Source organism: Taudactylus pleione, unplaced genomic scaffold, assembly GCF_031769625.1.
Source record: "Taudactylus pleione unplaced genomic scaffold, aTauple2 ptg000070l, whole genome shotgun sequence".
Lineage (NCBI taxonomy): Eukaryota > Metazoa > Chordata > Amphibia > Anura > Myobatrachidae > Taudactylus > Taudactylus pleione.
In genome coordinates, this window is record NW_028284472.1 from 7,902,171 (window position 1) to 7,916,771 (window position 14,601).

At 46.8% G+C, this 14,601-nt stretch overlaps 1 protein-coding gene across 1 annotated transcript in view; it reads right to left on the bottom strand.

Annotated features, from left to right (window-relative positions):
- Positions 1-14,601, bottom strand: part of PKHD1 (PKHD1 ciliary IPT domain containing fibrocystin/polyductin) — a 663,908-nt gene that overhangs the window by 568,267 nt on the left and 81,040 nt on the right. Inside the window, 1 exon segment of the mRNA XM_088467197.1 lies at positions 12,566-12,712. Coding sequence (XP_088323323.1) covers positions 12,566-12,712 — 147 coding nt within the window.

A 14,601-nucleotide genomic window follows, 5' to 3' on the forward strand; every position in this document is an offset into this window, starting at 1 on the left:
TGAGGCCGGCACCAGACTAAACCCGCCCCCAAATGGCCTTATCCTGTCAATCAGACTATGGCTTAGGGGGCACTGCGTGCCACAATGCAGGACCCGTTTTGTACATACGCAGAATGAGCCCTGTGCAGGTGCCCCACCAAAGAAGATGTACGTAAACCATTGGGTTCCCGTACATCTTCGAATAAGAGCATATTTATGTTTAAACTCTTTGGATATTTCACATTTATTATTCAGCTCAGTGATAAAAAAAATGTGGTTTGACTTTTCTAGAAAGGTTCTGTAGGTTTATAACATTTATGTGACTTTTCTAGAAAGGTTCTGTAGGTTTATAACATTTATGTGACTTTTCCAGAAAGGTTCTGTAGGTTTATAACATTTATGTGACTTTTCTAGAAAGGTTCTGTAGGTTTATAACATTTATGTGACTTTTCTAGAAAGGTAACACATAACAATCTGCATTCCCCTACACTAAGCATGATTAAAGACAATGGAGGTACAGTACTATATCAATTCCTATAACTGCTTGTTCCCTAAAACAGAAGAGCCCATGAATTTACAGTGAGATTGCCAAATTACGGTGAGACTTACCCATGAGACTGCGGTTGTTCATAGGTGTAGTTATATAGTGAAAAATAGAACAAGCAAGTCTGCTGAGTACAGTCAAATGGTGTGGTTTACCGTGTCGACATTCAGAATGTCAACATCAGTCATGATGTCAGCATTTGACATGTGGATATTTACAATGTCGATACTGACATAATATTGGGCATGCTGCAAAATTCTCAGTAAGCAAAAATTCCTGAGAACTGAGGGCCTGATTCAGACCTGACCGCACGGCTACGTTCGCACGCAGTCTGCCGATGTTTGCATTCTGCGCATGTGTATGCATCGCAGTGAGCGAACCGGCCGCTGCGATCGGGAATCGACCGCTGTGAGCACATAGAGCCTGCATACAGTGTTTGACAGGAAGTGAACGTTTGAGGGTGGTGACGGGGGGTGGTCAGAGAAACACCGGCATACCTGGGCGTTTAAACGCCATTTCAGGGGCGTGCATAATTAAGTCCCAGCGATGGCATATGCATCCTAACGCCTAGTTACACACACAAACATTAGCAATGTCTGCGGTAGGGTCAGGTCAACCACAACTTGTGCGTGTGGGTCCGATGGTTCTCGATGTTACCGATGTTTTCGCTGTCTTACGAGAACTTAAGTAAAGGGGAGTAGGCGGCATTAGGTATTGTTGGGTGTCTACTTATTGTGCTGCGGTTACATTGCGTACGGGGTCATTAGCATATTTTAGCATCGACAGGCTGCGTGCGAACGCAGCCGTGCGATCGCGTCTGGCCCTGAGTCCAATGCAGGAACAAGCTGTCTCACGTGGGTGCGAAGTTCCAGCGTTACAATCTGTGAGTTCCTTTGCATTGCCAGGTAAATCCACTCCTCACTGTACTTGTCACCTTGACGTTCTGCGTTTGGGAAACTGTGTAGTGTATAAATGGAGCTGTGATGTGGTTTGGTCGTCGTATGGTAAGAGAGGAGTCTGAATGGGATAAAAGTGATAATGGGAATTCCACATCTAAATATTGCAGCTAAATGTGGGATGAGTGAAGTATTCAGCTCTGAACATCTCACTCATCTCTAGTGCATGATATGGAAATGCCATAAGTTTCCGGATGTGCAGTGCATACGTAGAGTGGACACAATCTGACTGTCTGGTTGTGAACCGTAATCTCTGACTAAAGCACTTGTGAAATTTCAGGGCCCAGAACCAGGGGCAGAACTATGGGAGGCAATGAAGGCACCTGCCGCCGGGCTCCAGCACTGAAGGGGCACCTCCTCCATTGCCCACAATATACTCAACCCACTTAGGGCTGTAATTATGTACCCAGAGAGTACCGTCACGGACGTCCAATACATGGCACCTCTTCCTGGCACCTGAAAAGCCACCATACACTAGTGGAGAGCTCCGTGTCAGACCATCAGCTGCCGCCTCCGTCTATCTATAGCCTGTCCCTACTCATTGGGGTCGCTGCTCCTCAGCAGCTTCTGTTGTCAGTGCAACACGTCCGGCACTGCCCTTCACCTACAACTCTCTGTCTCACTCCTCCATGGCATGCCTATAGTCAGTGTGCAACTGCGGGTGTATCTGCTTGCGAAACGCTAAACAGTGTCATCAGCTGTGGAGGGGGAGAACCAAATTATAACTTGCCTCCGGGCATCTGGGATAAACTTATTCCACTGCACAGAACCGTATATAAGCAGCACTGCACACTGAAGTCAGCTTGTTCCCTTCCTTCAAGAAACTCATTATGGAGCTCAACAGAGGCCATTGCAGAGCCATGATCTTCTATGACTACAAGAATACTCTGTGACAGCAGGAGAGTTTTGACCGACTGCGAGCTGCTTTTGGGGAGGAAGCACCGTCTTGAACCACTGTGTTTGAGTGGTTAGCAGAATATCGGCGGTGGAGATGATCCCTGAAAGCCGAAGAGCACTGCGGCCGACCTGTGTCTGCCATCACCAAGGACAACATTGCTGCAGTGCGGGCCATAGTTGAGGTGGACGCTAGGGTGACCGCGGCCAAGCGAGAAATATAGGCAGATATGCCAGATCGATACTCCACGAAAAGCTTGGCCTGAGCAAGGTTTCTGCATGCTGGGTGCCCCATCAGCTGACTTGAGAGCAGAAGGAGGCTCGGGTGACTTGGAGACGCAACATGCTGGCCAGGTTTGATGGTGGTCGCTCAAATTCTGTCTGGGAGATCATCAGTGGCAATAAATCCTGGATATACAGTTGCGACCCCGAGACCAACCTTCGGCCCAGTGGACATAGCCTTTGTGTGTACATGCATATTGAAGAACAGATGAATGCGATGAAGGACCAGGAGCTAAGTCACCAGTCTGTGCTGGCACATGTGTGTCTTTCCTGTTTAGATGCTTTCTCAGTGCTTCAGTTGCCTTAACATCTATTCATCCTATAAACATAAGCCTGGAAGTTCGTTGGTCGTTCAAAAACTCCAGTTCAGAAGGAGGAATCTTTCTTCACTTGTCGCAATAGCAAGATTCCACGGGCTGGCACTTGCCAGCTGCAATTTCACACAACATTCTTCTAGTGAATCTATTTTCGAGCCATCAAATCTTGAAAGCTCCTCATCGCAAATGCGCATTAGTCTTCCAAAAACTGCTCTCGTTAGTGATCGATATGGTATGTCAAATAGGGAAACTGTTGCCATATCTACTCCAGTTTTACAAGACTTAGGTCTCCTCACTCCAGAGGCGTCTTAAGAGAGGAAGGGGCCCGTGTGCACTCCCCATGCAGAACCCCCTCCTCTCTCCCCCCCCTCAGCAGTGGCCTTTTCTGGCATTCTGTGCATGCGCAGAAAACCTGGAAAAATGGCTGTGCTGACACCCGACGTGGGACCACGGACAGGTGAGTTTAAAATAATTGGGTGCAGGGTGTGCGGTGCGGGGCCCCCCTGGACCCGGGGGGCCCGTGTGCCCCGCACACACTGCACCCATTATAGATATGCCCCTGCCTCACTCAAAATTAAACCTCATCAATCATTGATCGCTCCAAAGTGAAGAAAATGTCAAAACTGTCTCAGAGAGCAAATCAGAGCGCAGCCCTCGCCCAGCAGCAGTCACTCACAGTTGTGTAACTAGGGACAAGTTAAAAAAGTAAGGCACCACCCTTGCCAAAAAAGGGGCGTGGTCTCTGAAAAATAGGGGAGTGAATAGCAGCTGGGGCAGTACTAGGGGCATGGAGAGGTTAGGGGCAGGCAGTGGTAGGGAGGGGGCAAGGGTAGATGACAGCTGGGACAGTACAGCAGGGCTGGGGTAGGGAGGGGGTATTGGTAAATACCAGTTGGGGCAGTACAGCAGGGCTGGGGTAGGGAGGGGGTGTTGGTAAATAGTAGCTGGGGCAGTACAGCAGGGCTGGGGTATTGGTAAATAGCAGCTGGGGCAGAACTGCGGGGGGCAGCACCAGCAGCCGCAGGAAGTTATCCTCAGCCCCTCCACCCGCCACAGCACCTGTCGTGTATGTGCCAGCGCCTACCTCCCTGGTGCTGGAGCCGTCCTATTGCTGGGTGCAGGGGCTGTCCTGCCGTTGGGACCATACTGTTGCTGGGTGCAGGGACTGTCCTGCCACCGGGACCATACTGCCGCTGAGTCCTGGGGCCTACCTCTTGTGACCAGGGGAGTAGCACTGCGAACGCAGGCGTGTCTGGGCGTCAAAACAGCGTTTTTTGGTGCGCATAATTAGCATGGAGGCGTCATTGTACACGTCACTTGCTTGTATTTCAGCCTGCAGTGATTGCAGTGATTGCGGCGGGGTAGGGTCTACCTCAAAGGCTGCGAGCAGCTCCGATGGCTCTCGATGTTACTGATTAATCACATACTTCCTGGAGATGACGTGTGGTAAGAAAGAGAGGTGGGCGTCTTTAGACCAGTGCGCGGTCGCTCTGCCGTCACTCTCCAAGACATAGAGGGCGTCCTTACACCAGACAGTGCGATTGCGTAATTTGCATACCCTGCCCCTGATGGCAGTGAAAGTGCGCTACTTTGCGCCCGGTTCTGAATCACCCCCACAGTATGTAGGTTGCGAAGTGCCCCACCCCTAGCCAGGCCCCGATCCCACCCCTTGCCAACTGTGCTTCAGGGTTTTTCCCGCATGCGCAAGTCATATAAATAGTTTTAACCATCGAATACTTTTGATGCGATGGATAGTTATTAGTTACCATTGCATCGAAAGTTTCAATGGTGAAAGTACAGCCAGCATTTGATGGTGGACTTCCGATGTCCATTCCTACTCCCTACCTCCTAGAAAATAATATTTTATTAGTCAGAATACCTGAAGACAGGGCCAGTCCATCTCAGGAGCACACGGCAAAAATGGCATTCGGTGGAAAATGGAGTTCAACTGAAGCGTTTTCATCTAAAAACAACTTCATTGCCAAAATATATGTGCCCAAAAACTGTGCCTTCAACAGATTACAAAATATCCTAATTTGTGTCAAAATTTCAAGCGCCCGCTGGGGATAGTAAAATTTATCCGTCCGAGCTGAAATTTTGAACACGAGTTACTGTTATGGACCCACAACTTTCCCGCACTATTGGAATTTTGAACTCACAAATTTTGTTTTTTTTCGGCCCACCCTAGTATACATACATTTGGTCTCACACTCACCACATAACCAGTACACATCATATGGTCTAATATGCCCCCATATAGGCAGTATATATAATCAGTGTACGTGCCCACACAAAACATAGGGCCTGATTCAGACCCACTCGCGAGCGGCTGTCCGCTCGCAAGTGGGTCGATGTTATGGACTGAGCATGCGCACGACGGAGGGAGCTCCGTCGTGCGCATGCGCCAGACGCGACGAGCGAAGGAAAGTCCTTCGCTCGTTTTTGTCCGATCAAAGGGGGCGTGCTGTCGATGTTGATTGACAGCACGCCCCCTTTGGTAGGCGTGCCGGGGGCGTGCCTCCCTGACGGGGGCGTTCCCACGGGAACGCCTCCCGTCAGAAGCCGCCCCACTGACATCACTAGTGATGTCAGTGGGAGTGATTTTGGCTCTGATAGAGCCAAAATCACTCCGGGCCTTGCGGTTGAAAAACTCAACCGCAGGCTCCGGCTCGCAATTTCGATGGTCGCGATGGTCTCGACCATCGCGGCCATCAAAATGCATGCTCGTATAGCCTGTGGGTGGTGACCCACAGCTATACGAGCGTCCAGAAGGACGCTCCATTTTCATGGAGGCCGGCCCTCATTCAGAGCGTGCGCTCTGCTCAGAGCGTACGGCTCTGAATGAGGGCCATAGCCTGTAAATATCCATGTAACCTAAAGGTGCCCACACACATAGCGATGTGCTCACGATCAGCCGATGTGGACGATTTCCCTTGGAACTCTCCCCAGCAGCTCTGCACACGATCTCCACACGATTCGGTGTCCAATCTTCAAACGATCTCTCCTGCAGTCAGACTTTCACAGTGCATCGTGTCCTAGATTGTCAGATCTGCCCTACTGCACGGCAGATCTGACGATGCCATGTGCAACCAGCGGGGACGCACATCACATCGTGATCGTGAGTGGGGGCTCACGATTTACTCAGGATTTGGCCATATTTTACACGATCTGTCGTTCCAATGTGTCGGAATCGGCCAGATCGGGTAAAATATCGCCATGTGTGTGACCAGCTTTACATACAGATAGTCAGTATGCCCCATATAGCCATTACACCTTTACATATCCACACATTTTCTTATTGCGTCAACATATGAGCACATAGCTGACATAGGGGTCTATTTACTAAGCAGTGTTAGGAAAAGTGAAGAGTGAAAAGTGATAAGGTGCCAGCCAATCGGCTCCCAACTGCCATCTCACAGGCTGAGTTTGAAAAATGACAGTTGGGAGCTGATTGGCTGGCACCTTATCACTTTTCACTGCTTAGTAAATAGACCCCATAATTCCATATAGTCTCACAAGTCACCACATAACCCTAATACAGCACATTCAAATAGCCTCACATGCAGCCAGATTGCAGTATCTACAGTATACCTCCTATATAGTCTGAAGGTGCCTACACACTTGGGGATGTGGTCACGATGCAATATTGTGTCCGATTTCCCCTTGAACTCTCCCCAGCAGCTCCCCAGCAGTCGTGGGCAAGATTTGGTGTTTAAAACTTGTTGTCACGATGCATCTGAATCGGGCAAATCGTGTAAAAAGTCGCTAAGTGTGTAGGCACCTTTACATATTCCCGTAGCGCCAATATGCACCCTGCCAATTCTATCCTAGTACATGTATTCCGTGCAGCTGCTGTGTGCGACTCAGGCACTAACCTGTGTAACAAGGTAAAAGACTGAGGACCAATACCAGTGTGATGCGCAATGCATCGCTCCACCCATCACGCCATGAATCGTTGGGCTTAACCTGCGACTTTGGAATCCTGGAGAGGAGACACAGCTGACCACTTTAGGGGGCGGGGCCCGGATTAGCACATCATTAAGCCCCGCCCCCAGCATGGCAAAAAGTTGCACATTACGGGGCCGTGGCGAAGGGCGGAGCTAAAGTTACACAATAACGCCATTTTAGCTCCACCCCTCCCTGCGGAACGACGATTCACGAAGTCGCTACTCATGGTGAAGTGTTTGTGTCGCGCCATGAGTCTCATGCCGTATGTTGATAAAAGGATCGGTATAAGAGGAGACATCTGTACAGAACAGAAGGAATTACACTAAAAGTGTATCCTTGCATATGTCTTATAAGTCCCATGTTAATTGCAGGAAAAGAAAAAGTTTAGCAAAGAAAAAGAAGCTTGATAGAACGGGGATCAGTTAGGGCAGTATGTACTAATGTAGTTTTCAGGGTTTTACCGCATACCCCATATGTACTAAACACCGGATTGCAATGCATTCCTGTGCTTCGTACCGTTCCAGGTGGCATTACCCAATAGAAGCCTACGAGCTGTATTCAATTTGAGCCGAGCCGTGAAACTTTTCCGCCTCCCGGACTTTTCGCCCACTTCGCCTGTTTTGCAGGTGGAAAAGTATCTTGCGCGTTGCCGCGTATCCCCGTATTCAATTTCAAAGTAGGTAAAAACGGGACCCAGCGAAACTGAAACAAGCGGAAAGTCATGTCAGATATGGGGAAATCAGCCTGACACCCCCCCAAAAGATGCTTTGACATGGGGGTTCCCTATGGTACCCCCGATTTGGTTTGCTGAAGGTATTTGGCGTTTTTAAATGGGCTCAATAGCTGCTAAATAGCGTTTTTCTATATGTGGTGCAGAATAGTATTCAGGAGGGTTTTTTTGCAGAAAATAACTTATCCCAGCAAATTTGGGGTACTTGAAAATGGGGGTCAGCATATTTAAAACCTGCTAAAGTGAAGTTGAAAAAAACGTGAGAAATCCACCTGCCGCAAGCACCTGCAATAAAATAAACACTTGGGGCATACATTTTTTTTTTCGCCCCCCAATAGATAGATATGAGATAGATAGATAGATAGATAGATAGATAGATAGATAGATAGATAGATAGATAGATAGATTGATAGATATGAGATAGATAGATAGACAGACAGACAGACAGACAGACAGACAGACAGACAGACAGATAGATAGATAGATAGATAGATAGATAGATAGATAGATAGATAGATAGATAGATAGATAGGAGAGATAGGAGAGATAGATAGATATGAGATAGATAGATAGATAGATAGATAGATAGATAGATAGATAGATAGATAGATAGATAGATAGATAGATAGATATGAGATATATAGATAGAGATGAGATAGATAGATAGATAGATAGATAGATAGATAGATAGATAGATAGATAGATAGATAGATAGATAGATAGATAGATAGATAGATAGGAGAGAGATAGATAGGAGAGAGAGAGATCGATATGAGATAGAGAGAGAGAGGGAGAGAGAGAGAGAAGCAGAAATATAAGACTTCTTTAGCCTCTCTGTTTATTAGACTAGAAGAGATATGTATTGCAGTACAGTTGGTTGCACCACAGAACAGCATATTAGAGCTACGTAGTGACTTTTGAAATAAAAAGTGTTCTTGCAGTGCCACCTAGTGGAGATTACACACAAAAATATTGAGGTCGGTGAACAATGAATACAGTTATGCTTTGCTTCCCACGTCACCAGAGTCTGATGAAATTACTATTTACCCTGATGTCACCTTTTATTAAGGTTATGACCCACAGGTAATGTCTATGTAATTTTGTGTTGTATACAATATCTTCCTCGCAGGGAAGAGAACATCGCTCCTAATTGAATTCCCCCCGCAGAGTTAAGGGCCCCATTTAACAATGACGGCGATGCACAACCCCATTAGCACTTGCTAAAGAGATTACGTCATCCTTTCTGTATTTAACAAACAGCAGTAATCTAAGGTTACCACTGCTGGTCACTGCATAGCTCTCGCTATCTTTAGCTGGCGACAGTGCGGTCCCCATTCCCTGCAATGGGAACCCGGCAGCAGACTTGCATCTGTCTGAGGATTGTACATCCACATGTCAGTATTGCCATCTACAGAATAAACTGCGCTTCGGTTGCACCAATCTGCCTGGATGATTTAGAACAAACTAGGACATGCGGTCCTCACATACTTTAATCTACATTTTACATAGTTGTTGTTACAGTATTTCACCTTTGGCTCCAACAATCAGGTGTCTCGAGCCAGACACTCACAAACATAGGAGAGGACATAGGGGTATATTTACTAAAGTGAGAGTTTTTAGGGGTGGAGATGTTACCCTCACTTTAGTAAATATACCCCATAGAGAGTTGAGGAGAACATAAATAAACTTGTCTTCAAATTACATTAAACCCCAGACTTTCTAGTTCAGAGAAAGTGGGGTGTTTTTTTTAAGATAACTGGCCTTAGATAATTTTTCAGCATTGATTGCTGGTCCCAAAGGGGCTGATTCCCTTCTACCCTACATTCCCCTAAAACTCCTGTTGGTTTGGCCCAAGAGGTCTAGTTGTTCCTCCCCCAGTTGTTCAACAAGAGGTGCAGCTAGCTCATACTTGCCGACATTCAGCTCCCTCCCTCCGGGAGGGAGCTGAATGTCTGTGCACAATGGGGGGCGTGGCCGGGTAATGACTCGGTTTTGGGGGTGGAGCTGGGGGCGGGGTCATGTGATTGTGTCATCATGGCTCCGCCCCCTCTTCACTATGCCGAAAATATAGGCATTGTGAAGCAGGGGAAGGAGCCACGATGACGCGATTCAGCGCAAGTCTTCCTTGTAGTAGTGGCAGGGGGTGGGGCAGGCGGCAGCCGGAAAGCTTGCTTGCCTCTCCGGGGGGTCGGGAGTGGCACCCGATATTCAGGAGGCACCCGACCAAATCGGGAGGGTAGGCAAGCCTGAGCTAGCTTGAGTAAAAAACTCTCCCAGAGTTAGCACATAACTGGATTTTCACCCCACTACAGGTATGTTGAGTGGGTCTGATATGCTTGAGTGGAAAATAAATAGCAGTATATGGTCTAATACAGCGTGGCCTAAAGATGAAATGGAGCAGAGTGTATGGTATCTAATGCAATATTAGAGTGACCTGATTCAGTAGAGTGAGTTTCTGTTTATTAGATTTCTAAAAATACATTATATTATTAATAATGTCCAGTGCGAGAAGACTGTTGTCAGAGAGGTTTTTGCCGATGTCCCTGTGTATGTGTTGTGGCAGCACTTATCAGTAGGCTGCAGCGTCCATCCTGGTGACTGAGCTCCGTATCTTCATCCAGTTGGCTCCACCCCTATGCTGGGGTGTCCTTGCTCTGCACCCGGGGGTGGTTCTCTAGGGGGCAGTCGGAATCCCTGCAAGTCCTGCGGAATCTCCTGTCCCCTGTGTGTGCTGACGTCTGGAGGAGGGAGAACTCCATCCAGGTAGTGGGGGGTGACAGCGGCGGTGATGGCGGTGGTCACATGTCCTCTCATGGAGGTGTAACAACCCTGACGCTCGTGCCCTATCAGCCCCTTCATTGTCTCAAAGAAAACCTCAGCTGACTACGGGTGTCCCTTGCAACTTCTACCTGCGGGGCCCCTAGGCCTGCATTCCGCAAACACAGTCACTTTACGCCTGACTAGAATCGTTGCTGACTTTGTGGGACTTCCCCCCAGGAGTCCTGGAGATGGAGGTGCCAGGGGCAAGTGTGCCATAAATGGTGTCATTACGTTCCTCAATTCACTGCAGAAGATGGGATGTATGTGGGTTGTCTACGCTCCTGGCAGTCCAAGACATTTAGGAAATATGGTGTAAACAGACACAAGTTTGGGGATCTCTTGTAAACACTTACTATCTCATGGGGGTATGTAAGACAAAGTATGAGAACATCCCTGATCCATACGGCAAAGTTTTAATCACCTCACTAACTGGCTCATCCTGGTATCTCTCTGTGTCATTGTTAGTAGTGTGGGATTCTGGTACAATGACCGCACGGAAACAAATATTTTATTACCTCTAACCACTCTTCCTTGTTACCCGACTTTAATTAATGTTGTGTAATGTTTGTTGTCGTTGGCGTCTGCAGCTGTTATTCGCTGCCGCTCAGTCTCACTCTTCACGTAAAACACCTCATTTATTGTTCAAACACAGTAAAAAAAAAGTGATGTTATTTTTTCCCATGGGAGAAACTCATCTATGCAAATGTGTCACACGCTTCCCATCATATCTCTGCCATTATGACATAAATACTCTTCCTTTTCCCAGCCTCGCACCAGCCAACAAACTAATTATACAAGTGCAAACATCACCAAGTGCAGAGATTACAGAATGAGAGGCCATCATCTGTACAGGGAGTAATGTGACAGCATGTGCCGGGTCTCTCCAGCAATGGTCCCTCTATGTTATGCTTATAAAGTGTATTTTATTATCTGTGTCTGATTTTAATTAAAAAAAAAAGTGGAACACACCTGACAAATACAGAATTAGAATGTTATCATGGAGTAAAACTACTATATTACTAAAAAGATAGCCCATGATACTGTAGCTTACCCTGCAGAATTAAATGAAGGGGGTTTGGGCTGGATAGTGTAGGATAGTTTCTGGACCTCATGACTAGACCTACAGAAAACATAAGGTAGTATGAGAATAGAGGGTATATTTACTAAAGTGCGAGTTTTTAGGAGTTGAATTATTGCCCATAGCAACCAATCAGACTCTACTTAACATTTATCTAGCACCTTCTAGATGATAGCTAGAATCTGATTGGTTGCTATGGGGGAATCGGTATGTATGACCGCCATACCTCAGCACGGCGGATCAAATCTCGACGCCGGAAGGCCGGCTGATGAAGATCCCCACTAAGGTAAGTAACTATCCTGACCCTAACCTCCCCCCCTAGTGCTTAACCCTAACCTCCCCCAGGGGTGCCTAAACCCAACCCCCCACACCCGAAACCTAACCCTCCCGTGGGGGTGCTTAACCCTAACCCCCCCTTCCCCTAGTCTAACCCTAACCCTCCCCATAGGCAAACGCAGGGGGGTTTCCGTCTGCCTGGAAACCCCCCTCCCCAGCCATCACCATGACCTGCGTTTGCCACTGCTCCCGGGGGGGGTGCCTAACACTAAGTCCCCCTGGGAGACCCTAAATCTAACCCTCCCTCCCCCCCGGCTATCTGATCCCAACACCCGGCTTACCTACGATCGGGATTTCGGCGTGGGGCTAATGATAGGCGTCAGTATTTAGACGCCTATCATTAGTCCCATGCCGGGATTTCTGTGTTGGGAAGCCGGTGGTTGACATTTCGACCGTCGACTTCCTAACTACATCTCGCTATGGGCAATGCTTCCACTTCTAAAAAGCTGCACTTAAATATACCCCATAGACTGCAATTTGCTATCTGGTAGAACAGATGCAGAGTTATTTTTGGTTTGGCGAATATAACAATACTTTATAGAAATGGTTGATGCCGGCAGGACGTGATTGGATTGTAGTTCCACGGCGGCTGGAAAATCAGAAGATGACCAAGACATTCCTATAGAACATGTATAGTTACACACAATCGTACATTAATTCTCAGGTATTTAGTAAACTTACCGTTTAACCTCCAGTTAGAACAATACACGTCTGTTGGTGTTGTCAGGTTGTCGGACACGTCGCAATGAGAGCCACAGATACTAACGGACGTGTTTCCAGGAGAGAAGCCACTCCCAGAAATATGGAGAGTCCCGCTTTCCATGCAGTCTGCAAATATTAATACAGAAGTGTTCCTTAAATAACTTCCTGATCATTATGGGAAAGGCTACTGAGAGAACAAAGGTACAGCATGAGTAACGTGGAATTGGTAAAGAATAAAATTCATATATATATATATATATATATATATATATATAGACAAAAAGGGGGTGAAGGAGCGGCGCCTTCAGTGTGACAACTTTTATAGCAGTGATATTAGGACCAAGTCCATGAGGTCCAAACACACAGTCTATCCTCGGGGTGCTGGAGCTTTGTTGTATACACATGAGTGGAGTGTTTCTTTTTTTTTAAAATTCTTTATTTTGAAAGCTCATAAAAAAGATAACATAAAAAAACCCACAAATATAATAAACAGTATACATGAGCCATTTTTCAATAAAGTAAATAGCAATAAACATATGGGGGGAGGGGGTGAGAAGAAGGGGTGGGAGGGTAATGGGGGGGGATTGGGAACAGGACTATCAAGAGAAACAAAATATGTCTTTCCTTTTTTTTTTTTTTTTTTTCCCCCTTCCCTCTCTCCTTTATAATAAATAAATACTAGACAAAAAGTGTTATAAAGATAGAAAGAAAAACATACCAGTTGGAAAACAGGAGAAAAGAATAGTCAGTTAGGGAGGTTTGCATAGGGAAGTCGGGGTAGGGAAATCAAACTCAACCATCGCGCATGAGTCACATATGGGTACTGAGCGCAGGGAGCAGAGGTAGTGAAGTGTTGTCATATGAGAGCCATGGAGCCCAAACTTGAGAAAATATATGGCCTCTATCATGGAGATAATAGGTAATATTTTCCATTTCCGCTATATGTCGTATTTGTGATTTTAGGGCAGAGAGAGTCGGTGGAAGAGGGTTTTTCCAATTACGGGCAATCAGACTCCTAGCAGCAACTAGAATATGGGACAACAGCTTAACAGAGCGGTTGCTGAGATTAGGAGAGGGGTAATTTAAAAGGAAAGTCCATGGGTCTTTTGGGATCGGTTCTCCAAAGACCGTATTTAGGAGAGTATGAACAGAGGTCCAGAAAGGTTCAAGAGCCGGGCAGGTCCACCAGATATGAATTAAAGTACCTCGGAGGCCACAGTTTCTCCAGCAGAGAGGTGAAGCAGAAGGGAACATATGGGAGAGCCGTACTGGAGTATAGTACCAACGGTAATACAATTTATAAGAAGTTTCTTTAAGGCGAGTAGAGATAGAGGTTTTAGCAATTGCCAGTCTCATGTCGTCCCAAGCCTCTTCATCAGGTGGAGGGCCAAGATCTATCTCCCATGAGGACTCATGGGGATTATTAGTAGGCAGAGCAGCAACAATGAGGATACCGTATATTTGAGAGATCATCCCTTTGGACATAGGGTAATATTTACAGAGCCGTTCGAAGGGAGTGAGGTCACGGAGAAGCGGGGTATGTGGTAGGGAGCCTAAAAAATGTAGTATTTGTAGGTATTCATAGGGATTTAAAGATTGAGTTGGACATTGCAGATGTAGGTCTGAAAGAGAGAGCCAGAGCCCTTGTGAACAAAAATCAGCAGGAAATTTGAGGGATGCGGTTTTCCACGACGTCATGTGGGTTGCATGTAAACCTGGGGGGAAATTGGGGTTACACCATATAGGGGTAAGAGGAGATATAAGGGTGGTAATATTAAATTTAAGTGAATATAAGACCCATATGTGGAGGAGGAATTTGAGTGTTGGAGGAAGGTTAGAGGGAGGAGGACGGTGTTTCTTTTGTAGGCCCCATAGGGAAGAAAGGTTTGGGGAATTGATATAGCTAGATTCAATATCAAGCCAGGAGGACGTTCCATGGGGGGAGTAGGAGGACACTATTTGGGAAAAATGTGAGGCTAAATAGTAGAGCTTAAAATCCGGGAGACCTCTACCCC